The sequence below is a fragment of the Microtus pennsylvanicus genome, chromosome 5 (assembly GCF_037038515.1).
Source record: "Microtus pennsylvanicus isolate mMicPen1 chromosome 5, mMicPen1.hap1, whole genome shotgun sequence".
NCBI classification, from domain to species: Eukaryota; Metazoa; Chordata; class Mammalia; order Rodentia; family Cricetidae; genus Microtus; species Microtus pennsylvanicus.
This window is the reverse complement of record NC_134583.1, coordinates 118,051,409-118,077,535: the sequence shown is the minus strand read 5'-3', so window position 1 is coordinate 118,077,535 and position 26,127 is coordinate 118,051,409. Positions and strand designations below refer to the sequence as shown.

The 26,127-nt window shown below is 39.5% G+C and overlaps 2 protein-coding genes across 1 annotated transcript; both read right to left on the bottom strand.

Annotated features, from left to right (window-relative positions):
• The window catches only part of LOC142850431 (cytochrome P450 2C27), a 220,325-nt gene that overhangs the window by 123,352 nt on the left and 70,846 nt on the right, over positions 1-26,127 (bottom strand).
• LOC142850427 (cytochrome P450 2C19-like) lies at positions 498-23,178 on the bottom strand. The gene is made up of 9 exons (XM_075973969.1): positions 22,918-23,178; positions 12,608-12,770; positions 12,265-12,414; positions 11,160-11,320; positions 9,961-10,137; positions 5,895-6,036; positions 3,649-3,836; positions 2,064-2,205; positions 498-993 (listed from the first exon to the last, which is right to left on the bottom strand). The coding sequence occupies exons 1-9, from the start codon at positions 23,083-23,085 to the stop codon at positions 812-814; spliced, it is 1,473 nt and encodes a 490-aa protein (XP_075830084.1). The 5' UTR covers positions 23,086-23,178; the 3' UTR covers positions 498-811.

The window sequence follows — 26,127 nt, the reverse complement described above, 5'->3', positions numbered from 1 at the left end:
AGAGAGCAGAATTTCCAGCGTGAAAGCAGGGATTCATATTTGGTTCTAGGTAAGAATCATAATCTAGAATGGCAAGTGTTTATGTTCACAGTAACACCAGCTCAGGAATAGAAGTCATAACACATAACATGGAAGCCTGCTACATCTAATCCTTTCATATTTCCTTTTACAGCATCACTTTTTTCTCATTCAGATCCAAACTTGAGGTTGTTATTAGTGAGTCTTAGCTAAAGAGCCTTTCTACCATTCACTCTTACTTTCTTTGCATATGGTGGAGAAACAAAAACATCTTGGGATGTTAATTTATGACTACTTGCCATAGGAACACAAAACTAACAATGCATCAGGTTCTGCAGGTGTATGCATGGAATCCCAGAACTCAGGTGGTGGAACGGGAAGATTTTAAGTTATGTTCAACTGTACAATGAGTTTAGAGACAGCCTGGAATACATGATAACATATCAAAAAGAAAAAAGAAAGGAAACTTTGAAAATAGACCAGAATTATAATGCTTTTATTTAAAACACACAGGGCTAGGTGATGTTCAACTGTCACATTTCTCAGTTTTACAGTAATGATATTTACTAATTCAGCACTAGATAATAATTAGCATTTCTGAATTCAATAAATCATTACACAGCGTAGGAAATTGTTAATGTGTTTGTCCACAACCCTGAAAATTGCCACAAGTAGATGGACATTCCCTGGACCTTGAAGAGCTGAGGAAGTGTGAGGTGGGAGGTCAGAGAGCTATGACTGACAGAAGTGGTCAACTGTGCCCAGGAAGAAGGGCCTCTAGGGGAAAATACATTCAGATGGGAGTGAAGCAGATCTGAAACTCGGGTGGCACAGAAACAAATCCATTGTTGACTGGATTGGTATCAAGGTCTTTCAGGTCAACTGGAGATTTCAGATTAAAGTTCTGTAAAATGGTGGTCAGGAATAAAAATAACTCCATTCGGGCCAGACCTTCTCCCACACAAATCCGTTTTCCTAAAAATAAAAAAATAAATAAAATAAAAAACAGAATATAATTAACTACTTGTGTTTTGTTGAGACATGCACTTATAATGCAATTATAATGAAAGAGAATTTGTGTCACTCTTTAATAGACTGGGTAGATGGATGCATGGATGGATAGATAGATAAATAGTTAGATAAATGGAGAAAAGATGAACATACTTTTTTCTCCATGTCTGATATTAGGAAACAAAGTATTAAAATACTTGGATGCAAAGCTTCAGAGGGTGGAAAAGCAGTAAAGAATACAAGACTTCCCATTCACAGGATTAAAACAAAGAAACGCTCATTTAACTACACAGAGAGGTGAGTGGCCATGGTGAACTCTGGGATTTAATGGAACACAAAAGTAGAGCTGGTGTACTCCAGAGGATATGGAGAATACAGCACAAGAGACAAAATAACACTGCCTTGGAACCAAACATCAGGATAATGGAAAATACTCCCATTTATAGGGGAGAAAAAGTGTCACAGCACAGGCAGAAAGCTCTATCCTACAGAAAAAGAAATAGCTTAAATAAGCAGGTAATCAGGTTCCTTCTCAGCTGCGAAGCTTTAAATAAAACCTTTATATACCTCTCAGCAAATACTAAGAGTACTAAAGCCAGCAGACATCTTGACAATCATTCTAAATTGTAGGAAATAAGCTACTCTTGGCGTTGGAAAACCTGACATCATCAGAGAGTCCCCATAGGCAGTCCACAGCTATAACTGATGTGGCCACCAGAGACAGTTGCTTAGAAAAGAATCTTTGATGTGTGCTGAGTGTAATATTTCATCCATTGACCATGTATTTAAATACTACTTATCTTTATATCCACAGACAAGTATAGCTCTCGTGTTCATCAAAGAAACTCTTTGCATAAAAGAGAGAACATTATAGAAAATCACAACTGATCAAAATACAGAGAACAATCTATCATTGGGTGCCTAGCTCCAGTAGATACATCTACAGCACAACCGTTGCAGCTAAGGCTCAGGGAACATTGAAGAAGAAAGGAGTAGACTGTAAGATCCAAATGACCAGGAAATAATTTGATTACCTGTTGAGAAAGGAACAAAGTAGTCACTTTTCTTAAACTTGCCATTCTCATCTAAAAAGTGACCAGGATCAAATCTCTCTGGGTTGGGGAATTCTTTGTCATCATGTAGCACAGATGTCACTGATGCGATAACAGTGGTTCCCTGTAAACAAGAGCCATAGACAAGTCAAGTTATGAAAATGTTGCTGAGGTAAAAGTAACAATAGGCATGGCATAGTCAACGCTTCAGAGGAAATCATGTCTAAACAAGAGCAGAGGCATATCTGTACAGACAGATCATGCAACAACAGGGATGCAATGGGATCCAATGGCAGTGATCTTAAGGAACGTTCTCCAATAGATTTTGAAGGACTAAGTACTGGAATATACATTTATCAACAAGATTAGCACTGGTGTCTATCACCACCTACTGCTCTACTTTATCACTGTTGCTACTGCGTCATGCCTGTGTGGAATGTGGCTTGAAAATTTAAATTTTTACATGTAACACCAGATGTATCTGCTCATAGGAATGTCGTATATACATTTCTGATAAAATTAACAATGTCTTCTGGAATAGCATTGCCAAAAATATTATTCAATTATTCCATGACATGCAGTTTATTAGTCTTAAATTTAAGATATGGGTGAGATGTTGAATATATTTAGGACTGCTTGAAAAAAATTGAAGGGATAATAAAATTAGAAATTTTCTGATTTTGTAAGAATTCCAGCCAGGGTCATCAGTTTATTTGAGGATAAATATTGAAACTGAGAAACTAATCAGATGACTCACTAAGCAGTATATTCAAAAGGTGTCAATGGTCATGCCATAAATTTTATTGATTACAAAAAGAGCAGAACTTCTACAATGTAAAGATCTGAATATCATCTTAAGGCAGAAGAAGCAGGCATATCCACTAACAACATAGTTAACGCATGCCCACCTGCCTTACAATATATGAGTGAGTCCTAGAGAATATTCCTTGTCCATTTTTTTCTTCCAAAGTTATACCTGGAAACAAACTACTAGAGAACATGACATGCAAACTAACCCTGAAACTGAGTACCTAATTACATGAACTTAAAGATTTAATGGATCAATATATAAATTCTCTAAATGTGCCTATATACTTCTTAGCATCCTGATAAAACCCTAGGAGAGTCTTTTCAAAGACTGGCAATCTGAACTTTAAATTTATTTCAAAGTGTAAACAGTCAAGAGCAACTTTAAATGGAGAGTAAATTTGGAAGACCTACAGCTCTACAAACTAAGACTTGTTTCATAATTTTATTGGCTCTTAATGAAAATAGCAAAAAGTTCATCCAGCTCCAAGATTTAAAGTGTTTGTATTTCTCTTATCTGGTGGGGGCAGCAAATTGGGACCAATCATGCTATAAATTTTTAAGAATTCTAGTACAGGTTGCTTGTGAATATACAACTTGTAGCTTGGTTGGCTTAATCTCCCTGAAAGGTTTCCTAACTTCCTCTTCAACACTGATAATCTGAAATTTCAAGCTCCAATATCTTGGGTTTATGATTTAATTTCACTCACTCATTTAAGAGCAAGACCATTAAGGTACAATGTAGACAAAGGAAACTTACCTTGGGAATGAGATAGTTTCTGAACTTAATGTCACAGGTCACTGCATGGGGCAGACTGGTAGGAAGGAGATCAATGTATCTCTGAATCTCATGCAACACAGCATCAGTGTAAGGCATGTGACTCCTGTCCTGCATGCTGGGGCTTCTGTGTCTACCAATCACATGGTCAATCTCTTTCTGGACTTTGGCTAGTTCAACACAGTTAAAAATAACAAGTAAGAAAGTGACAAATTGAACACAAGTCAGGGTTGCCTGTAGCAAGATGCATATGCCTGGTGACAGCATGAAAGCATAACATATGCTAATGTAGTGATGGTTGCTATGATAAAAATACTATCAAATATTTTAGAAGGCACAATACATAGGCCTTATATAATAATTATCATACTTAAAATCAACACTATTCATTTCAAATAATAAACAGAACAGCAGACCATGAAAATCAACTCTTAGAAGAAAACTATTGATCAAATATTATCAGTACCAAAACAATGAAGTATATTTAAGAATAAATTATACTAGCATTGTGTGCATGTTTGTATGTAGTTTCCAAAGGTATATAATATCTTCTTACTTCCCAAATATGGCCATGTACTAACAATCGCTCCTAAAATTTTATGTTTATATCTATATGTGATGTGGGAGTCCCCTCGGTGTGCTGTGATTACCATTAATGAATAAAAAAACTGCCTTGGCCTGTTGATAGGGCAGAACTTAGGTAGGCGGGAAAGACAGAACTGAATTCTGGGAGGAAGAAGGCAGAGTCAGAGAGGTGCCATTGAGCCGCTAGAGACAGATGCTGGGAATTTTACCTGGTAAGTCACTCTCACGTGGCGATACATGGATTAATAGAAATAGGTTAAATTAAGATGTAAAAGTTAGCCAATAAGAAGCCAGAGATAATGTTCCAAGCAGTGATTTAATTAACACAATTTCTGTGTGATTTTTGGTTCTTGGTGGCTGGGATGAACAAGCGATGTCCTCTAACAAATATGTAGTGATTATTCTTTCTTATCCATCACTGGATAAATGAAATTCTTATCCATGTGGAAAAATAGTTTCATATTCTCTAGATTTATTAAATATAAACACCTTTCTCAGTTCAGTCCTCACAGGGGAGCTTTGCAGTATCCATTGGTGAAATCTTTGTGACTACATAAAATTTGTGACCTGGTAAGAAAGAAATGACTATTGTCATTGTTGATGCTATCCTGAACTTAAATCTATTTCTCTTTACCTACTTACATTTTTATTCATTTTAGGGATTATTTTGAAATATTCAAGTAGATATTTCAAAGTCTTGCCAATACATATCCAGTTAGGGAGAAGTCTAAGGATATCAGCCTCTGATTTCCCTTTTGTTCTTGGTTCTCTCCTCACACCTTCATTCCATTGGTCCATTCTAAACTGCATGTTTTCTAGGTATGATGCTAACCAACCACCCTAGCGATCTCATTCTTCCCCATGTGGTCTCTTGATTTCTATAGCCCATTACTTTTTATGTCTGGAGGACTTGTATTCAACTACCAGCATTCATACAGTAAATAATAACCATGTATAAATTTCGATCTATGTATTTGATGCCCTCTTCTGATATCTGTGGGCACCAGGCCTGCACATGGTACACACACATAAATGCAGGCAAAACATTCATATACATAGAATATTTTTAATTTAAGATAAAATTATAAGACACTACCCCAATAGTCTGCCATAACTTAAATAGCATTTTATGGAAACTTATTTATAGAATGATAAATTAAATACCTTTAGAAATTCTGCCTAAATGGACCTAAGCTTTAGAATAGTTTCCAGGATGATGTCTCATTAAATTCTAGAATTGATATTTATTCTTCTGTAAGGAGAGTTTATATTCCAACAAAAGAATTGTCATAATAAGGAAAAACATCCTCAAGAATATATCTTCTATTCAATATGGATTTTTTCCAGTTTAAAGTAATTTGCATTTTAAAACAATTGGTGTGGACACAATCACTTCCCATAAAATCTAGGCTCTGGAAAAATACTTTACTGATCTTTTTTCCTGCCTTCCACCTTCACTTCTATGAAGCATGAGCTCTGCTATGAGCTGAGAAACCTCACTTCAGTCCTCCTGATCAATGTAGCAGATTGGAGTGGCACACACAGTTAAATTCTCAGTCTTCCTTGAGACAAACAATTCCCAGGACTCCAGGATTTTCTTCCAATTCCTTTCTGAATTCCTTGCTTCCCACCTGTGTCCTTACCTGTGACTTCTGGGTACTTGAGCAGGAACAGCAGGGAGTACCTCAGTGTTGTGCTTGTTGTCTCTGTCCCAGCAGCAAACAGGTCACCTGCTGAGAAGATCAAGTTTTCACAGGTAAACTCTGTCTTTGGGTTGTTCTTTTCCTAGGGATGATTTTACAGTGTTAGCCATCAAATAATTTGTCAATGTGCTTACTAGATGGAATAAAAATGCTTTACATATGCTGAACTTAACCTGACAGAGCCTGGAGAATGCAGTGGGAGAAGAAACTAACATGTGTTCAAAAGAGATGTAAACCCCCTGACCCATATTTACCCCCTATACCCAGTGTCTTATCTGGAAAAATTATTTTCATGAGACTCCTCAGCCATGTGAACCATATAGTGTATCATCTTCCCAAAGAGACAGAAACAAAAGAATAGATGCCTCATTTTCTTTTTTAATGTTTTACTCAAAGCACACATAAAAAGGGAGGAGAAAAGACAGATAGTAGGGATAGTCACAAAGATGAAAGCCTCAATTGTAAACATGGCAAAGAAAGATGGATGATCCCTGACTCTCATGAGGGAGGTTTACTGCTTAGATAAGGAGAGTAAATCCAGGACACAGCAAGAATAAGGGTAGAGTTCAGTGAAGTAAAATAGAGAGCTCACAAAGCAACCAAACAAACACCTTATGTTTATGATGAGTGCCAATAATATTCATTGGAAATAAGTGGCTTTACAACAAATGGGGCCATGACAAAATTAGCATTCATTCATATAGGTACCTGATAGATATCAATCTTTAATTACATGTCCATATCAATCCACTTGAAGTTTCACTCAGTTAACTTAAATTTTCATTTAACTTTCATCCGTGGCATTAATCATTCCCTTCTCAAGCACAACATACACTTTATAATTTATGTAAAATTCCCTCACCTGTCCATTGCTAATATTTTAAGATTTAGTTCAATCTGCAGACACTATAGACAATCTAACTAGCTTGAGCTCCTTTTCTGAGTTTCCATGCATTGTCTGCAAAGACAATATTCATCTCTATTTCATATTAACATTTTTTCTAGCAGTTGTGTGGTGTGGAAAGTTCTTCTGTATATGTGTTGCTTTTATTGGTTAATGAATAAATCTGTTTCAGCTAGTAAATTAGCAGAATAGAGCTAGGTGGGAAAACTAAAATGAATGCTGGGAAAAAGAAGGCAGAGTCAGTGAGAAACCACGTACCCACCACTGGGATCAGATGCACTGGAACCTTGCTGGTAAGCCACAGCCATGTGGCAATGCACAATTAATAGAAATGGATTAATTTAAGATATGATTTAGCCAGAAAGATGCTTAAGCTATTTGCCAAACAGTATCACAAATAAGATAGTTTCTGAGTGATTATTTCATGGTCTGGGCAGCCGGGAACAAACAAGCAGCCTCAGGCAAAAAAGTTGGCACACCAACATGGTCAACAATATTCACATAAAACCTGAAAAATCTTAAAAAGAAATTTTACACACAAAAGAACAGAGTTAAGCACAGCTTTTTGGTAGCAGCATTTTTTTGGGTGGGCTTTGTTTGCTAGAAGCAAGCAGAGGCATAATTCTTTTAAGAGAAGCCTTTCTGACTCTGTAGTAACAGCAAACACTGCAAAAACTCCTTTAAGGAGGCTTCCTGGTTCACCAGCAGAAATGGCTCTAACTCTTTCAGGAGGTCCAAATAGGAGCATTTAAATGGGGTCTGTGAGCAGAGTGCTACAACTTGCTTAATGTAAAAATAGAATGGCTGTGTGCCTAAAAATAAGACAATGTACAAGGCTGTCAAAAGCTGTGAACATGCTTCTGCTATGTTGGACTGGGCAGAGCAAAAAGGCATGGCTGTGTTGGCCCTAGCCATGAACATTTAGCTTTCAAATATGGGGGGGGGGGGACCTCTGGTTATAAAATGACTACAGATACACAATAAAAACAGATTCAATTTTTTTAAAAAAGACCTCTAACATAAAAAAACAAAGTCTTTAAAGACAGAATACAGACAGTGATAGATTAAAGGGGTAAAGAAAAAATAAGCCATGTAAGAATGTAATATGCACAGGGAGTCTGGATTATGTATATTATTGGGCTTTCTTTCAATTTTTTGACTGTGAATGAGCTAAGTACAGGGAGACATTTTATCTTATGGGCTGCTAAGCTAAACCAACATATATACTTTAAAGGTATCTTGACTTCAGAATTTGGTTCTAAGGATTTGTTGCTTTGGAAAAGAGGTTCTGCTTTGGTTTCCACAGAAGATGAGGACCTATGGACTTCTTCTAGACTAATGCGGTTTGATGGACCAAGACCTGCTAAAAGGTCACCATGAACACCCCCAAAAATAACTTCACCCAGCAAAAAGCAGGAAGCAGTTTAGAGAGAACTATGCCCAAATTTCCTAAATGATTGTTTATAAATATTAGTTTACATTTAAAGGGGGATATGCTATAGAGATGACTACTTTGCATTGGTATGAATTTTGGTCTATTGAATCAAATTTAATGTCAATTTTGTTATATAAATATATATATTTGCTCTTGATTAAGGTATTGTGTTTGTGCCGCACATTTAAAAGTGTAATGTATATTTAAGAAATATAGGTTAATATATAGTCATCTATAATATTCAAGTGTGTAGTCATATTAGTTAAGTTTTCTAGATGTATAGAAATATATTCCAGTTAGAAAGGTATTCTCCAAATCTTTCAGAGACCTTCAGAATATGGTATTTAAGATGTTTTAAGAACTTAGGATTTTTTCGTGGCAATGAGACACATCTGATCCTGGCAGCATCAATCTACTTCAAGAGGATGATGGGCATCAAAGAGGTTCCTCATGGAGTTTGTTAACCATTTGAGCAAGAAACTGCTCTTGCCTGAACTGTTTGACTGGACTTGCAGGAGCCACAAAAAAAAAATGACTGCTGAAGCTGCTTAAAGAAGGTGATACAGACCTTCAGCGTTCTTGCTTCAAGAAGGAGTCTGCCAGACATTCTTCAGGGCACAGAATAAAGTGACTGACAAATTTCCAACATAGATGGAACTGTCTTTGAAGTTTCCTGCTTCATGGAAAAGTCTGCAAGATACTATGGGCCTGTAGGCTGAAGACTGGATGCTCCAATGACACAGAAGAACTTTAGGTGACTGTCCAGGCAGCAAGATGTCTCTATCAATTCTAGAGTTTTGGAAGTTGCTTACAATGCACTTCATGTTAACTTAGGAATATTGCATCCTTCTGGAGTCATTGATGGAGTTGAAGAAAAGATAGTTTTAATTATACTTTTCCTTAGTTATGATAAAAGATAAAGTAGATATAAATGTTGTAACTGTAATTCTTGCTTGAAACCTGTCTTGTTATATGCAATTTTACTATGTTAAAGTTAAAACCTTTCTTTTTATTTAAACAGAAAAGGAGGAGTGGTGTGGGAAGTCCTTTTGTATATGTATTTGTTACTTCTATTGGTTAATGAATAAATCAATTTCAGCCAGTGACTTAGCAGAATAGAGCTAGGCAGGAAAACTAAACTGAATGCTGGAAGGAAATAGGCAGAGTCAGTAAGAAGTCATGTAGCTGCCACCTAGGAGAGATGCAGCAGAATCTTGTCAGTAAGCCACAGCCATGTAACAATACACAGATTAATAGAAATGGGTTAATTTAAGATATAAGAATAAGCCAGGAATACTCTTAAGCTATTGTTCAAACAAAATTGCAAATAATATAGTTTCTGAGTGATTATTTCTTGATCTGGGTAGCCAGGAACAAACAATCAGTCTCCTGCCAACAGTTTGGAAAGGTTTACATTCCTTAGACATATAGCATTTTACTACTATTCAGCTAGATCATTTTTATCTAAAAAAGTAGGTCAATAAATTCAAATTATTTAACTTTACACTGGGATACTTACTGCAAATTCATGTACATAATATGCTAATGAAGTGTTTGTCAAACATTACTGGTCTGAACCATTCAAATATCCCTGTAAAGCAGAGACTATCCATGGAACAATGCTCAGGCAATCAAACAACTGAATTGAAGTTTTATTATCATTTTACCTGCTCCATTTTGATAAGAAAACAATCAATAAAGTCCCGAGGATTGTTAATGTCCAGTGATTCTTGGTGCTCTATCATTTTTGCCAAAAAATAATGTTTTAAAAAAGTAAAATTTTCAAGTAACTCTCTGTGTCTTCCTGGTAGATAGTCAATTATAGCAGGAAAATTATTGCAAATCTACAAAAGAAAATAATAAAAGTTTAAAACATAGGATTTATCTATGTGTACATTATAGTGGAACTTGGTCTGAAAAAAGAAATGTAAGAATAAATAAAATGGGTTATCCATCTTGATGAGTGATTTTTATGTTGTATATAGAAATTGTCATTGCTTATAGAGATGCTGATAGAAGAGCACATGAACCAGCTCACATGTGATAACCACTGTGTAAACTCTCACACAATGAGTGACATCAGTTCATTCTTTTTCCACACAACCTCTTCACTAAACCTCCAATACAAACTGGCATGATTTAATGTGATTTACATTTTCTAGACTGTAACAGAGATGAAGGGACTTGGAATATCCTGATTGAAAGCATGGACATCATCTTTGTTACTTAATTTCCATCAGTCACCCTCAGACACAGAATAAGAATTTTAGCAGTGGGAGTCTTAAGAATTCTTGAAGTATAACTATGAACCTGTGTAGACCAGCTGGATGATTTCTTCAGGATCATTTAGACCTGTTAGCTAGCTCAGCTCAGCACAGGGAAAAATTTGATGGGATCAAGATACCACTCAAACACGTTGTCACTCCTGTGACAGACATATTGGTACTTAGGATGTCAGCTGCTTACTATTTAATAAACATTGCCATACTCCAGGAGCCCTGGCAGTTTCAATGATTCCATACACTGTCCCTACTGGAAGAAAATATTCTCTCATTGCAAATTATGATATTTCTCCTAAGTGTTTTGATGACAAAATCTCTAAAGCATTAAAAGGATAATAAGCCTTGCTGCTAACAAATTTTAAAGATGAAACAGATGGTCCAGTGAATTATATCAGTGTCTTCTTAGCATTGAACTAATGGTTTATGGAGAAAGTGATTTGAGGTTTAATGAACAGAGTCGAACAGCCCACAATTAAGTCTTCATTTTTCTAGAGAATGTTTGCAATTTCAGGGAGGACATATCTCTAAGAAGGGATTATTGGTTTTTTGTTTTGTTTTGTTTTTAAAGAAAGAAATGAGCTCACCTGAATCCAAGGAGTACTCAGAATCTCTACATTTTTATTTAAGTTGTTCATTAAGTTAAGAAAATCCTTGTCTTTATAATCAAAACGATTCTGGAAAACAATGGAGCAGATGACATTGCAGGGAGCACAGCCCAGGATGAAGGTGGGGTCACAGGGTGAGCCTGAAGAGATGGGAACAATTGTAAAATGTCACTGAAATATATGTGTGTAAAATACTGTATGTCTTAACAGGTAAAAGAACTTAGAAAATTTGAGCAAGTTTTACTAACAGATGGCCTGGTAGGCATAAAAATATGCATTGCATCTGCACATCATTTTTATACTTAATATTATTTCACTGATCTGGAAATCTATCCAATTCATGAAATTGAGTAAACTCACTTTTCATCTCATCCCTTTATTGACTGACCTGTCCCTGCAGAGGTCTGCTGTTTTGGAAGGGGGAAAAGGGACTTTCTATATATTCGGTAATGCAGGACTTCTGGTTAGGCCTCTGAACAACATGATACAACATTCATGGGAATGGAAGGCAGGGGCATCTGGGAAGAGGTGGGGTGTAATTTATTCTGTTTTCTATAAATTATGCTGTGCTTTTAGAAGAGAATGAACTGGTAAATCTTTATTAAGATATAGCCAAGTAAAGAAATGTGTTACATAGTAACATCCATCAAAATTTTTTGCATGGAGCTGAGATATTTCAGTTATAAAAAAATAGTCCAATTAAAGACAATTATACCTTTTGGTTCTATACAAATATGATGCGCTGATTGTCACCATATTCACATATGTTTTCTAGTGAACTTAATATTTATGTTGAGGGAAATTATTGTTCCTTAAAACATCAGAAAATAAGTTCAAAACCTAAATTCATATAGTTATTTTGGTTTTTGAAAGCAAAACAGTTGGAAAAGATCTAGATTAAACACACAGAATCCTTCCATAAAACAAAAATCACAGATTTTAAAGCTGTCCTACTTTTTTTCTACTACAAACCATACTTTCCATATGAAGACAGAGCCAGAACACAGAATGAGAGCTCTGGCCACCCTCAAAACTTCTCAAGAGCGTAACAATGAGACAGAAGCCTATGATGAGTAACCCTCACCATTGGTTTTCCTTAATTCCTCCACAAGACAGCGAGCTTCCTCTTGAACACGATCCTCAATGCTCCTCTTCCCCATTCCAAAGTTCCTTAGAGCCATGAGTGAGAAGCGCCTCATCGCTTTCCAATTCCTCCCATTACTGAAAACAATGCCTAAAAGAAAGAGCAGAAGTGAGGAAGGAGATCCCAAGTAAGGAAGGAGGTCTGATGGGTGACTGCCACACAGAAAGCCCAGCTGGATCTGAACAAGTTTCACCCTCAAATTCCCTATGGGCCCAGCCCAACATATAAACATGGACACATAGGGGCATGGACAATGTACACATGTAGGCACATGGACACTTACCAAGACCTTTATTAATCTTATCAAACACCGGAATGCTTCCTCTTCCAGCAAACTCCTCACCATTATCAATCAAGGCTTCTTTCACAGCTTCATATCCATACAATACCACAGCAGGCTTTCTGCCCAAGTACAGAGTGAACACAGGACCATAGACTTTTGATAACTGAAAATAAAAATGTAATTTAAAATAGAGCAAGAATGGATAAGGAAAACGTGGCACATTTATACAATGGAGTACTACACAGCAAAAAAAAATAAGGACATCTTGATTTTTGTAGTAATATGGACAGCGGTGGGGCTGCGTCCTCAAACACCCCAGCCGCCTGCCCGGCTCGGCTAGCTTATGCCCCGAAATAATTACACGGACACTGTATTCTTTTAAACACTGCTTGGCCCTTAGCTCTAGCCCTTACTGGCTAATTCTGATATCCCTATCAACCCATCTCTAACAATCTGTGAGCACCGGTCTTACCGGGAAGATTCTAGCCTAAGTCCATCCTGGGTCGGAGCTTCATCACATGCGTCTGCCTGGGAGCTGGGCATGGCGTCTCTCTCTGAAGGCATCTGCTCTGGAGAGGAGAGCTGTCGAGTCTGACCTCACTTCCTCTTCCTCCCAGCGTTCTGTTCTGTTTACTCCACCCACCTAAGGGTGGGCCTATCAAATGGGCCTAGCAGTTTCTTTATTGCTTAGCCAAAGAAATCAACAGATTGATATGACACTCCCACATCACTTCCCCTTTTTCTGTTTAAACAAAAAAAGGAAGGCTTTAACCTTAACATAGCAAAATTACATATAACAAAACAGTTATCAAGTAAAAGTTACATCAGAAACATTTATACATATAACAAAATTGACCATAAATCTCTATCAATAAAGCAAAATCTATACTAATACAAATTATTCATATCTATATCATATCCCCCTTTAAATGTAAAAGAACGTTTATAAACCATATTTGGGAACATGGGCGCAGTTTTTTCTCTCCAAACTGCTTCCTGCTGAATGGGGGCATCGTTAATTAGGTCTTTCATGGTATAACCTGTGTTGCTAGTTTCATCTCAGTTGGCAGTTGAGCAAAGCAATTTTCTGAAGATGTTCACAGCAAACCTTCAGGAGGACGTGGTCCATCATACCAAATCGGAATAGAAGAAATGAACAGGGTCTCATCCTCTGTGAAAACAAAAGAAGACTCTCTCCAAAGCATCATATCCTTAGACCCAAATTCTGAAATCGTAATACCCTTATATCCATTCTGGTTTAGCTTGGCAGCCCATGTAATGAAATGTCTCTCTGTACTTAGCTCCTTCACAGTCAAAAATTTTAAAGAAAACACAATAATACAAAGAATCCAGACTCTCTGTGAATTTTTCATTTTTACGTAGCTTATTTTTACTCTATCACTTTTCTTTATTCTGTCTCTTTAAAGACTTTACCTTTTTTTTTAAACATTAACTTTATTCTCTATATTCTTTTTCTTCTCTTTCCCAAGCCTACGTACATTCATCCAACAGTGTGACTCATTTAGTGGTCTGAATCTGTCCTATTGTGAATCTGCAATGTTTTACTATCCAGGAGCACTTTTGATTTGCGCCTTTAAATCATTAGGCGCTTAAGAATCTAAGCTGAGACATTCCTAAGTTAACTTTTTGCTTTTTGAGCGTATATCTGTGGACCAGGCTGTCTTTGAACTCTCAGAGATCCGCCTGTCTCTGCCTCCCAGGCATTGGGATTAAAGGTGTTTGCTACTACACTTTGAACTCACAGAGATCTGTTTGTCTCTGCCTTTTAGGCACTGGGATTAAAGGCGTGTGCTACCACATCTTGAAGTCACAGAGGTCTATCTCCCTCTGCCTCCCAAGTGTTGGGATTAAAGGTGTGTACACACAACAACTCTCTTCCTTTTTTTTTTTGTTTTTTGCTTTAAGAACTTCAACTTTCAGCTTGCATATATTTTAACACACTTTAAACCATTCAGAAATTTTCTCTGTCTTTGAATCTCTCTTTAACTGTGTATCTCTCTTTTTCTGACCACATGAACCTTTAAATTACTGATCATTATCAGTAGGACTAAAGGCGTGGCTTTGCCGGCTGGATCCAGCCCATTCCTTAGCTTTCCAGCCTCATGGCTGATGTACAGGCTGCAGCCATGTTTATAGCCACAACTGGCATTTCAAGGTCCCTGCCAGCCAGCGAGCTACAACAGACAATACTCAAGCCCTCTCTCGGTAGCCGGCCCTCCTGCCTCAAACAGTCAGAGTTTGCCCTGGCAGGATGGCCCAGAAAGCCGGCATTTTAAAACGGCGCAGCTTTTTTCCTGCTACGGCTGAAAACCGAAAAGCATGCGTTCAACTTTTCGTCAACACCATTTAAGTGTTTCGTGGCAGGACCTCTTAATGAGCTGCAGGGTTTTGCAGCTGAAGCTGAGTCAGGAAGCCTCTTGGGGCTACCAGGTAGGAGCGGCACTCAGCACTTTAATTCTGAGACTGAGCATGCAGCACAGAAATTCTTTTCATCCAAGTAACATCCAAATCTGACAGGCAGAGCACTGCGCAGTCTAAAAACACGTCTCTGTATGGCAGCAGGAATCCGCCATGCTCTTCTGCCTGCCTAAGCCTGATTCTGCCTTCTGCCCAGGAGCAGGCGGGGAGCTCTGAGTCATCGCACGGTCTCAGAGCACTCTCCTTCCGATCCCAAGCGGGAACACAAACATAAAGCCAGAGTTTGCACTGGCGGCACAGCCCCAGGAAGCAGCGCTTTAAGATAACGCAGCTTTTTTTCTGCTGCTGTTGCCGAATCAGGAAATCTCTCTACAGCACGCCACCAACAAACAGCAAAAATCTGTGTTAAACTCTCTCTCCCTTATTTTTAAGCCTTCTCAAGTTTTTTGTGGACTCAGCTAGCCACACGTCTGGGCGTCATTTGTAGTAATAGGGAGCGGCGGCGGGGCTGCGTCCCCAAACACCCCAGCCGCCTGCCCGGCTCGGCTAGCTTATGCCCCGAAATAATTACACAGACACTGTATTCTTTTCATCACTGCTTGGCCCTTAGCTCTGGCCCTTACTGGCTAACTCTGATATCCCAATCAACCCATCTCTAATAATCTGTGAGCACTGGTCTTACCGGGAAAGATTCAGCATGTCTGACCTGGCGGCTTGCTTCATTGTGTGCGCCTGCCTGGGAGAGCGGAGCATGGCCTCTCTTCTGCTCCCGAGAGGAGAGCTGTGGAGTCTGACCTCACTTCCTCTTCCTCCCAGTGTTCTGTTCTGTTTACTCCTCCCACCTATCTTCTAACCAATGAGAGCCAAGCAGCTTCTTTTATTTTAACCAATGACCTTCCTCCATCAGATTTTTACAAGAAAATGGATGGAGCTAGAAAATAGCACTTTGAGTGAGGCAACCCAGACACAGCACTCATAAGTGGTTTTAAACATTAAGCCAAGAAAACCACCCCACAAATCACAATCCCAGAGAACCTAGACAACAATGAGGACCCTAAGAGAGACATACATAGATAAAATCTATATGGGGGGGTGGAAAAAGACAAGATCACCTGAGTAAATTGGGAGCATGAGGATCTTGGAGGAGGGTTGAAGGGGAGGGTCCCATGCCAAGAGTCTCAGCTGCCCCAGGGAAAACCTATTCTGGAACACAATTGATCTCTGCTGAAAAATTAGGTCAGCACGATAAATAACCAGACCAGCTCAAGAACAACAGTTATAATTTTTTAATAGTTGAAAAAGGAAAACTCATGTTACAAGAGTGGGAGGTCCAAAATCCAATAGGTCCAGCGAGCACCGCACGGAGAGAGAGAGAGAGAGGCACACCTGGATCTACCAATATTTCTACTTGGGCCCCAAGTAGCCACACCCTAATTAGATGTGATTGGTTGATAGTTTCCCCGTCATCTCCCCCTTTTGTCTAAACAAGATCGATCCAAACCCAATACAACTATATACAATAGGAACAGATACCAAATATAAAATTACAAGTAATAAAAGGATGATTGGGATAAACAAAGGTTGGATAGGGGAGCACGGAAGCACAATTCTTAGTTAAGGGAGCCACCTTAGGGTTGGCAAGAGACTTGAACCTAGAGTGGCTCCCAGGAGCCCAAGGCGATGTCCCCAGTTAGTTCCTTGGGAAGCTGAGGATAGGGAACCTGAAATGACCCTAGCCTATAGCAATACTGACGAATATCTTGCATATCACCTTAGAACCTTCATCTGGTGATGAATGGAGATAGAGACAAGAGACCCACACTGGAGCACTGGACTGAGCTCCCAAGGTCCCAATGAGGAGCAGAAGGAGGGAGAAGATGAGCAAAGAAGTCAGGACCACGAGGGATGCACCCACCCCCTGAGACAGTGGAGCTGATCTATTGGGAGCTCACCAAGGCCAGCTGGACTGTGACTAAAAAAGCATGGGACAAAACTGGACTCTCTGAACATGGCGAACAATGAGGGCTGATGAGAAGCCAAGGACAATGGCACGGGGTTTTGATCCTACTTAATGTGCTGGCTTTATGGGAGCCTAGCCAGTTTGGATGTTCACCTTCCTAGATATGGACGGAGTGGGGAGGACCTTGGACTTTCCACAGGGCAGAAAACCCTGACTGCGCTTTGTACTGGAAAGTGAGGGGGAGAAGAGTAGGGGGAGGGGGAAAAAGGTGGGAAGAGGGGGAGAAGGGTGGGAGGAGGGGGAGGGAAATGGGAGGCTGGGAGGAGGCAGAAACTTGTTTTTTTTCTTTTCTCAATAAAAATAAATAAATAATGTAATAAAAAATAAAAATCAAAAAAATTAAGCAAGGAATGCAGAACAAAAGTTTTACTAAGCATTCTATTTCAAGGAGTTTAAACATTGCATTGAAATTAAGCTTGGCTGAATCATGAGGAAGGTAGCTACAATTATCTAATTTTTAAAAACTCCATTAAAAATCTGAGAAGGGAAACAATATTACTTGAGTGAACAGGAAACACAATCGGGAAAGTTCCAAAAGGGCTTTTGGTGTCTGTGCTCTGCCCCTCCCTTTGTAGCCAGTATGTGATGGCTCAAATCTTTTTAATTTAATATTTTTAATTTGCATAGTAACCCCAGTTCTCCCTCCCTCTCATTCTCCCACCACCCTTTTTTCCCATCCCACCGCCCATCCACTTCTCAGAGGAGCTAAGGCTTCCCTTGGGGAGTCAACAAAGTCTACTGTACTAAGTTGAGACAGGAACAACCACCTTCCCCCTGTACCAATAGACAAGCAAGGTATTCCACCATAGGGATTGGGCCCCAAAAATCCAGTTTATATACCCAGTATTATGTTCTGGTCCCACCGACAGCCCCCTTCCAACAAATAAAGCCATGTACTTGTCACCTACATTAAGATGGCTTCGTTAAGCCCCATGCAGGATCCCAGTTGTCAGTTCATAGTCCATGAGCTCCCACTAGCTCTGGTCAGCTGTCTCTGTGGTTTTCACAATCATGATCGTGACCCCCACCTTCCTTGCTCATATGATCCCTCCTCCCTCTCTTCAACTAAGTTCCAGGTCTATAATAAGATTTAGGGTAGTCCCTAATCTAATTATAGGGGAAAGCCTGTTCAGACACCAACTCCATCAGTGCTAGGAGTATTAGGTGGAGTCATCCTTGTGGATTCCTGGGAATTTCCCTAGCACCTGGTTTCTCCCTAGCCCCATAATGGCTCCCTTTTTCAAGATATCTTTTTCATTGATCCCCTTCTCTATCCCTCCCCCAGCTCGTCCATCTGGAGACTTCGTATTCCTATCCCCTATCCCCTCCCTTCCACTTGCCTTCCCAGCTTACCCAGAGGCCTTAACTGATGTGGGAGTGTCATATCAATCTGTTGATTTCATTGGCTAAGCAATAAAGAAACTGCTAGGCCCATTGGATAGGCCCACCCTTAGGTGGGTGGAGTAAACAGAACAGAATGCCAGGAGGAAGAGGAAGTGAGGTCAGACTCAACAGCTCTCCTCTCCAGAGCAGACGCTTTCAGAGAGACGCCATGCTACCTGCTCCAGGGAAGACGCACGCTATGAAGCTCCGACCCAGGATGGACTTAGGCTAGAATCTTCCCGGTAAGACCGGTGCTACACAGATGATTAGAAATGGGCCAGAGCAGTGTTTAAATGAATACAGTGTCTGTGTAATTATTTCGGGGCATAAGCTAGCCGGGCAGGTGGCTTGGGGTGTTGGGGACGCAGCCCCGCCGCCGCTCCCCTTATTACTACACTTAACTATTTTTTTCCTGGGGTCCTTAATGTGTAACCCTCTTAGGGTCCTTCTTTTTGCCAAGCTTCTTTGGGGTTATGAACTGTTGCCTGGCTAGCCTTTCCTTCACGTCTAATATCCACTTTTGAGTGAGTACATGCTTTGTTTGTCTTTCTGTATCTGGGTTACCTCCTCAGGATTTTTTTTTCTAATTCCATCCACTTGCTTGCAAATTTCAAGAGGTCATTGTTTTTTTACCACTGAGTAATACTCCATTGTGTAAATGTTCCACATTTTCTTTAGTCATTCTTCATTTGAGGGGCACCTAAGCTGTTTCCACGTTTTGCTTATAACAAATAATGCTGCTATGAACATAGATGAGCAAATGTCTTTGTGGTTTGACTGTGCATCATTTGGGTATATGCCCAGATGTCCTAAATCTTTATCGACCAGGGTTATGGCATCTAAAATGCTCTTTCATTCAGGAACTCCCTAACAATGTTACCTGAGTCACTGGTACCCCTCCTCTTTCCCTTAAGCCCCACCGACTCCTTCTCCTTCCCCTTTTTCAGTGCCTCATATTACACCTAATGGTCGGTCAATCTTCTTCCCTTTAACCTTCCTTCTTCTTCCCCTCCATGATAAAGGTGAAGATTCAGCCTCTTCCCCTTGCCTGCCTCTCTTCTTCTCCCTCTTCTATTGTCCCTCTTTCTTCTCTGCCACCACAAGCTCCACCTAATGGTCAACCCCAACCCCTATATCCACCTCCTCCTCATCTTCCTCCCCTCTCCTTGCATCTCTGTCCCACTTCTACAAAGCCACAACCTACACCCTGGTCCTCATCCACACACTGGTCTACTTCCCCTGAGTCCTCCCTTGTGGTTTCTCATACAGGATCCTGGCAGATCCCTGTTCTCCTCCGGCCCTTCTAGAGTTGCCCGGGTGCATGTTCCTTTCTCCCTCCAGGATCTATCCCAAATAAAAGGGTACTGGGTATGGTGGAGCTTTTGGAGCACGGGATTCATAGAATTCAGAATTTAAGGTCAATGGATAGCGTTCTCCAGTAGGAGAGATAACACATGGACATGTAGCCAGTGGTACAGGAAGAAAAAACATAAAGGACACTGTGAAGTAAATATTACACCGCAGGTGTAGAGGTAAAAATTGAAAGCTCAATAATAAATAATAATAGATAATAAAGGAAGAAAGGTGGGAGATAAAATATCAGGAGTAAAATTGCATAGAACTGTAGACATAAGACTAGGAAATAGTATTCAACTGTCTGCACATTTGCTTAGATGTATTTTGATAGCCAGAGGAACTGGGATGGAGCAGAAATAACTACAAAAATTTTTAGAGTTTGTAAATATTCTTCTCCCTTCACCACACCGGTGGTGTAGCCACCACCCTCTCCAGATTGCTCCAGGTCTCGGAGATGCCATGGTGCAGCCCCGTCCATGCTCTGGGAGCATGGGGTATGCAGCCCAGCAACAGCCTTTGGCTGTTGCTACCAAGCCCAGAAACAGCCAGATGCTGTTGCCTACTGAGTCCGGCTGTGCTGCACCATGGAGCCAGAAAAGGCAGGACAGTATAAAGGGCTGTGACTCTCATGGCTGGTGCTTGGAGCTAGTCGGTAGGGAATGGTTAGATGCTACATAGTCTGTGACCTGAGGAGCCTGTGGGGTAAAACTCTGCCAGCTACCTCTGGCAAGACAGGACTGCTGAGCGCTAAATGTGAAAAACACAGCCTGCACCCAGGCATAGCAGGCAATGAGGAAACAGAGCCTCCAGGTTCCAATCCTGGGTGGGACACTGCGAAGCAGCTGTGCCTGGACCTGACTCCAGGTTCAACTGCAAGCCTAGCCAAGATCCTTGGCTCCCAGGCTGACAGCCAGACTGTGATAGGTAGCCTCAAACAGGCAAATGTCTTTTGAAATACAAAGGCACCTCAAGCCAGGCATCCCTGAAAATCTGTCAGCTAGGGAGACTTGCAGCTTGGATTTTACAGGGGATTTTGAGCCCCTCAGTGAGATTAAAGCAGAGCTTTACATGGAATAAACTGGGGGAGTTAAACTCTCACTGTACATTGGAAAGAACAAGATCCTGTTTTAATATGGAATTAAAGGCATATTTGTGCTTTTATTCACAGGAATAAAATAATGCTTGATAACTACATACAAAATAGAGGAGCGCCAGCCCTGATGACATCATAGCCACTGATACTGCCCCCCCCCCAAAAAAATAGTAGAAAGACTTGCTACGTGACCTGTATGGACCTGTACCAGGTTTTTCGTGTATAAGGCTGTTAGTTTGGTGGTTTTGTGGGATTCCTAATAGTGGTATTAGGTGTGTCTCTGATTCTTTGTCTGCTCTTGGGACTCTTTACCTACTACTGGGTTGACTTGTCAGGCCTGAATATTAGGGCTTCTGCTTTGTCTTATTGTATATTGTTTTGACATATTAGGTTGTTGTCTCCAGGAAGTCTACTCTTTTCTGAAGACAAATGAAAAGGAAGGTGGATATGGGGGGGTGTAGAGGTGGGGAGGAAGTGGGAGAAGTGGAAGGAGGGGAAACTCTGGTCAGGGTGCTTTGTGTAACAGAAGAAAAGGGTTTGATAAAAAAAATAAAGAACTATATGATTACTAATCCTGCTATCTTGTTGGAAAAAAAAGCCCATATTTGCCTTTAACAGGAATACAAATATTATGAAGTTCTATGCAAGTAGGAAGTAATTTAAATCCCGCGGGAAAATTAAATGCAGTCTCTCTTTAGATGAAAAGTGGGGGGACGTGACGGAGGGGGGGAAGAAGGGAAGGAGAGAGAAAGGGAGGAAGGGAAAGTTGTCAGTGGATTTTTTAATGCAATATACTCAATTATTTTGTTTTGCTTTTTGAGATGAGGTTTCTCTGTGTATCCCTGGCTCTCCTGAAACTCTCTCTATAAACCAGAATGGTCTCAAACTCAGAGATCCACCAGTCTCTGCTTCCCAGGTTCTGGGACTAAAGACATGTGTCACCATCACCCAGCAATATGCTCAATTATTAAGATATTATCATTAAAATTTTATGTTTTCTACCACATGTTGAATCAATATTTTAATTTTATACATAAATAGAGAAATAGTAACAATTTCATTTATGCATTTTCTTCAATTGCCCACCCATTTGGTAAATAGGTTTCGGTTAATTATTAAATCTACATATTTAGCATTTACATTTATCCTAAATTACAATAAAAAGAACAGATATCACAATTTATCATTCAGTGTCCCAAATATCAAATTGTAGAAATCGCAAATTCAAACACTTGTCTGCTTTCTGCTGTGTACTTGAGTAATGAATTCCTTATCTGCTGATACACACCGTGAAACTAATGCCCTGGTGATCTCTTCAGCATAACCTACACACTCTCTTCATAGAGGTCCTAAATCAGGACCTCCAGCATTAGCTAGAATATTCTGTACTTTCAAGCGATGTTAAGAAGTCTTCATCACCCAGGTTTCATTGCTATCTACAAGCATTACAAAGAAAAACTCTCTAGAACACGCAGCATTTTCCAGAAACAAGTTCTGACATCATGCCACATTCTTGTCTTCAGAAAAAGGGGGGTGTTTTCAGACTCCAACAAAATCTAATAGCAACTACTGGGCCCTAGCTGACCATTTGTTTCTAACATTTCTTATGTTGTTCAGACACAGAACTTTCCTGGACACTGAACAAAGGTTAAATTCTTCACCGAGATTCTATTTGTTTTCCGATTCTACATACAATGCATGGTTAAGATATGTGACAGAAATCTGTCTTTGTTTTCCTTTCAGCCAGCGGCCAGAAGTTTTAAGGGGGAAAAAAATATTTGCAACTTTTGACACACTGCGATTTTTATTCACAACCTCTAAGGTTTAACTAGCCATATCATGTTTCCTCATTCTACGATTCTGACAATGATGTGATGAAAACGCAGCTGGGACATCAAGCGTAGGTGACAAATATACAATTGTGTACCACATAGAACATGCACAGTCATATACTTCACTTAAACAATGGGACATTTCCTTCCCTTGGAATGCTACTCAGAAAACAAAACATGTACTTACATTCTTCAATGATTTGCTGATGTTCTTAAGGTCTACCTGAAGAATATTTCCGATGATCGGGAGAGGAGTGGGCCCAGGAGGTAGCTTTCTTCTCTCAGAGCTCTGCCTCCATAGTGAAAGGAGAAACAGACAGGAGAGAACAAGCCCCAGAAGCACACCTAGAGTCATCGTTGCCTTCTCTGCTTGCTGACATGAGTGTGTGCTTACAACACAAAGCTTATGTAATGAAGCCTGCTATTCCACCCGTGATTCTCTGATACAAAACAGACCAACCAGGGACAAGACTTAATCTCTCCTCCAAGTGGACCTTGTTCCAACATAGTAATTAAAGAAAATATTGACTCTATTGCTGTCATTTATACCAAAGCAGATACTATAGATTGTGGTTTAATTGTCATGGGCTGGGTTCCAAGAATTTGGGCGAAAAGCTTTTCCTATATGTAGCTGCAATTGGAAAAGAAAAAAATTGAAGCTATTTCATGATAAAAAGTTGAAAAGTAGTGCAAAATTAAGGATTCTCAAGTTAATGAACCCCTGAGAACTTACTATATTTCAGAAATTCAGTATTTTATACAACCTGCAAATAAATAGAAATATTATATTATATGAAACACAGAATCTTTTTCCCCAATACCACAATAAAATAAGTTTCCAAATAATATACTAATGTTACAAAGACACAAACATAAAATATCAAACATAACATATATTGTGAATGACAGAACACCGTTTTTAATTAAACTAATGTGCATAATTTTTACCATAAATAAATTTTCAGGTGGAAATATAAATGATAACATTTTCTGTTTTAAATGTGGAAAGGAACTGTCAGGAAACCTGTCATTCTAACGCAGTTCTTACCTGCGCAGTGTATTTAAAAGCAGGTCTGATAATCACTACTGTTCACCATTGCTTACAGCTCAGAATAATTCCATCAAACAAAAAATTGTCTCACAATAGGAATTACACTATTGCACTTCCTTTGCTCTTGTTGTAAAGTCAGAAGTTTCACATTAAACAGAAGCACCCCATTTGACTTCAAGGATAATACAATAGGCTTCTCTCTCAAACAAAAAATATGAATTGTGCTCTCCGTAACGAAGAAAGACTGAATCCCAGAGAACTTGTTGATGACAACTTGGGAAACTGTCAACCTCAAAATGTTACTAAGATATTTTTTCTGTCACTTTCACAAATAAAATTTTAACAATAAGAAAGCAAATTTGTCAGCAGAACAATTGCGTGCAATAGAAGATGAGTGCTGTACTCCAAACATGCCATGACTCCCTTTGGCTCGTGCCTTTGAACACTTGGAGGCAAAGTTTTAAAAGAATATGAATTCATTAGAAGACAGAATTTTGTCCAAGGAAGAGGGTAATTTCTCCAGAGTACATGTGGGTGATGAGGCTTTACAGCCTGAATTCACCTCTTATTGCTCTCTGCTTCCTCTTCCAACAAGATGTGAAGTGTTACTGTCTCCCAGTTAGACATGCCTGCTGTCAGGAGCCGCCTTTCCCAGAACCTGTCCCTACATGGTTAGCTGTAATACCTCATACTGTGCACCAAAATAAGCTCTTCCACCCTCAAATTGCTTCATGTCGGACATTTCAACACAGCAACTAGAAAAGTAACCAAAACAGAAAATTCATATAGAGAAGCAGGCCGTTCTATAATACATCTAACTATGAAATTCCAGAGCTTTGGAACTGGTCTGATAGAAGATTGCCTGTGAGTTTGGAGACGTGAGCTAGGAAGGGTTAGAGTGCTATCACAGAGCTTAATGGGCATTCTGATAGGAGTTCGGAGAACTAAAGCAATGAGGGAACGTGGGCCATGGAAGACTATTTCACGAGGTTTCTGACTGGAAATAGTTACTCATTAGGAACTGGACTGACGGCCACTGATGCTTCACTTGGACAGAGAATCTTGCTGCATTCTCTCTCATGAGAACTTGAGTAAGTCTGGATTCAAAAGTAAGGAATTTGTTCAGTAGAGGAAAAACCAAGACAGGATAGCATTTTAGATGTGGCATGCTTGCTGATCACTGCTCTTAACCAGACATTCAGCAAGAAAGAACAACAAATGGCGCTATATACATACAGTATATGTATATATAGTTTCATGGGAAAAGGATGGGAAACAAGTCTAACATAGCCTGTACATCATTAATGAAGGTATGAAAACATGTGTAATTGGGAAAGATATTGCTACCACAAATTAGAAACAAGGAGCTCTGCATTGAGACAATAATAAAGGTTCCCTGGGAACAAGATACCATTGTATTTTGTACATTTGTAGGTTGTAATTTATTAGAATGCAAATTCATTTTCAAGGATAAAACCTAAACCTAGGATATCACAACAATTTTCATCTCAAAGAACCTTGCCTTCCAAGCATTTCCCTATGGGTGAACCTCAAGAGAACACAGAGGCCACTGGACATGGGGCCCAAGAGGCCTATAATTTATTTTGATCAGGCAGTAGATACTAGTGGCATTGTCTACATGGTACTAGCCTTGTAGGCATAAAAAACAGAGGTCATGGAGTCTTGCCCCCAAAGCTCCAAACAACTTCTAAGACCAAGTAATGTGTGTTGCTATGGAACTCTATACAAGAAATAACTAAGACATCATTACATGAAGCTGAGATAGTGAACCATATGTAGCAAGGAAGACCTCATGTTGCTGGAAATGCCAGTACTATGGGACATTTGCAGAAGAAAGCTCTAGATATAGGATGTAACTGAGTCAAGAGAGTGTTCTTTTAAAATATAGAGAACAGACATCAATGGTTGGAGCTCCCTGAGGTATCAGAACCTGATTCCATCATGAGGCCCAGATGCTGGAGATTGGATTGCAGGAGGTTTTTATTCCCTACCAGGTTTCATTCTTGCTTTGTTTGCTCTTTCCTTTCTCTGTAACTATTCCTCCCTTTTGGAGTAGGAAGATTTACTCCATCCCATATCAAAGTTATGAAACTGTTTTTTATCTTACAGAGTTTCTTTTAACAGATTGCCTTGATGCTCAGAAGGGATTTCAGACTTTGAACTATTGAACAGTGTACGGACTCTTGAAATCCACCAGAACTGTTTCAATTGCAATGAATGCATTTTGAATTATGAGATAGACAAGGGACTGTCTCATGGTAAGACCGCGCGCTTTAGAATTCTGCAGGAAGAATTAAGAGCCTTTCTGAAATAAGTAGAGAACTG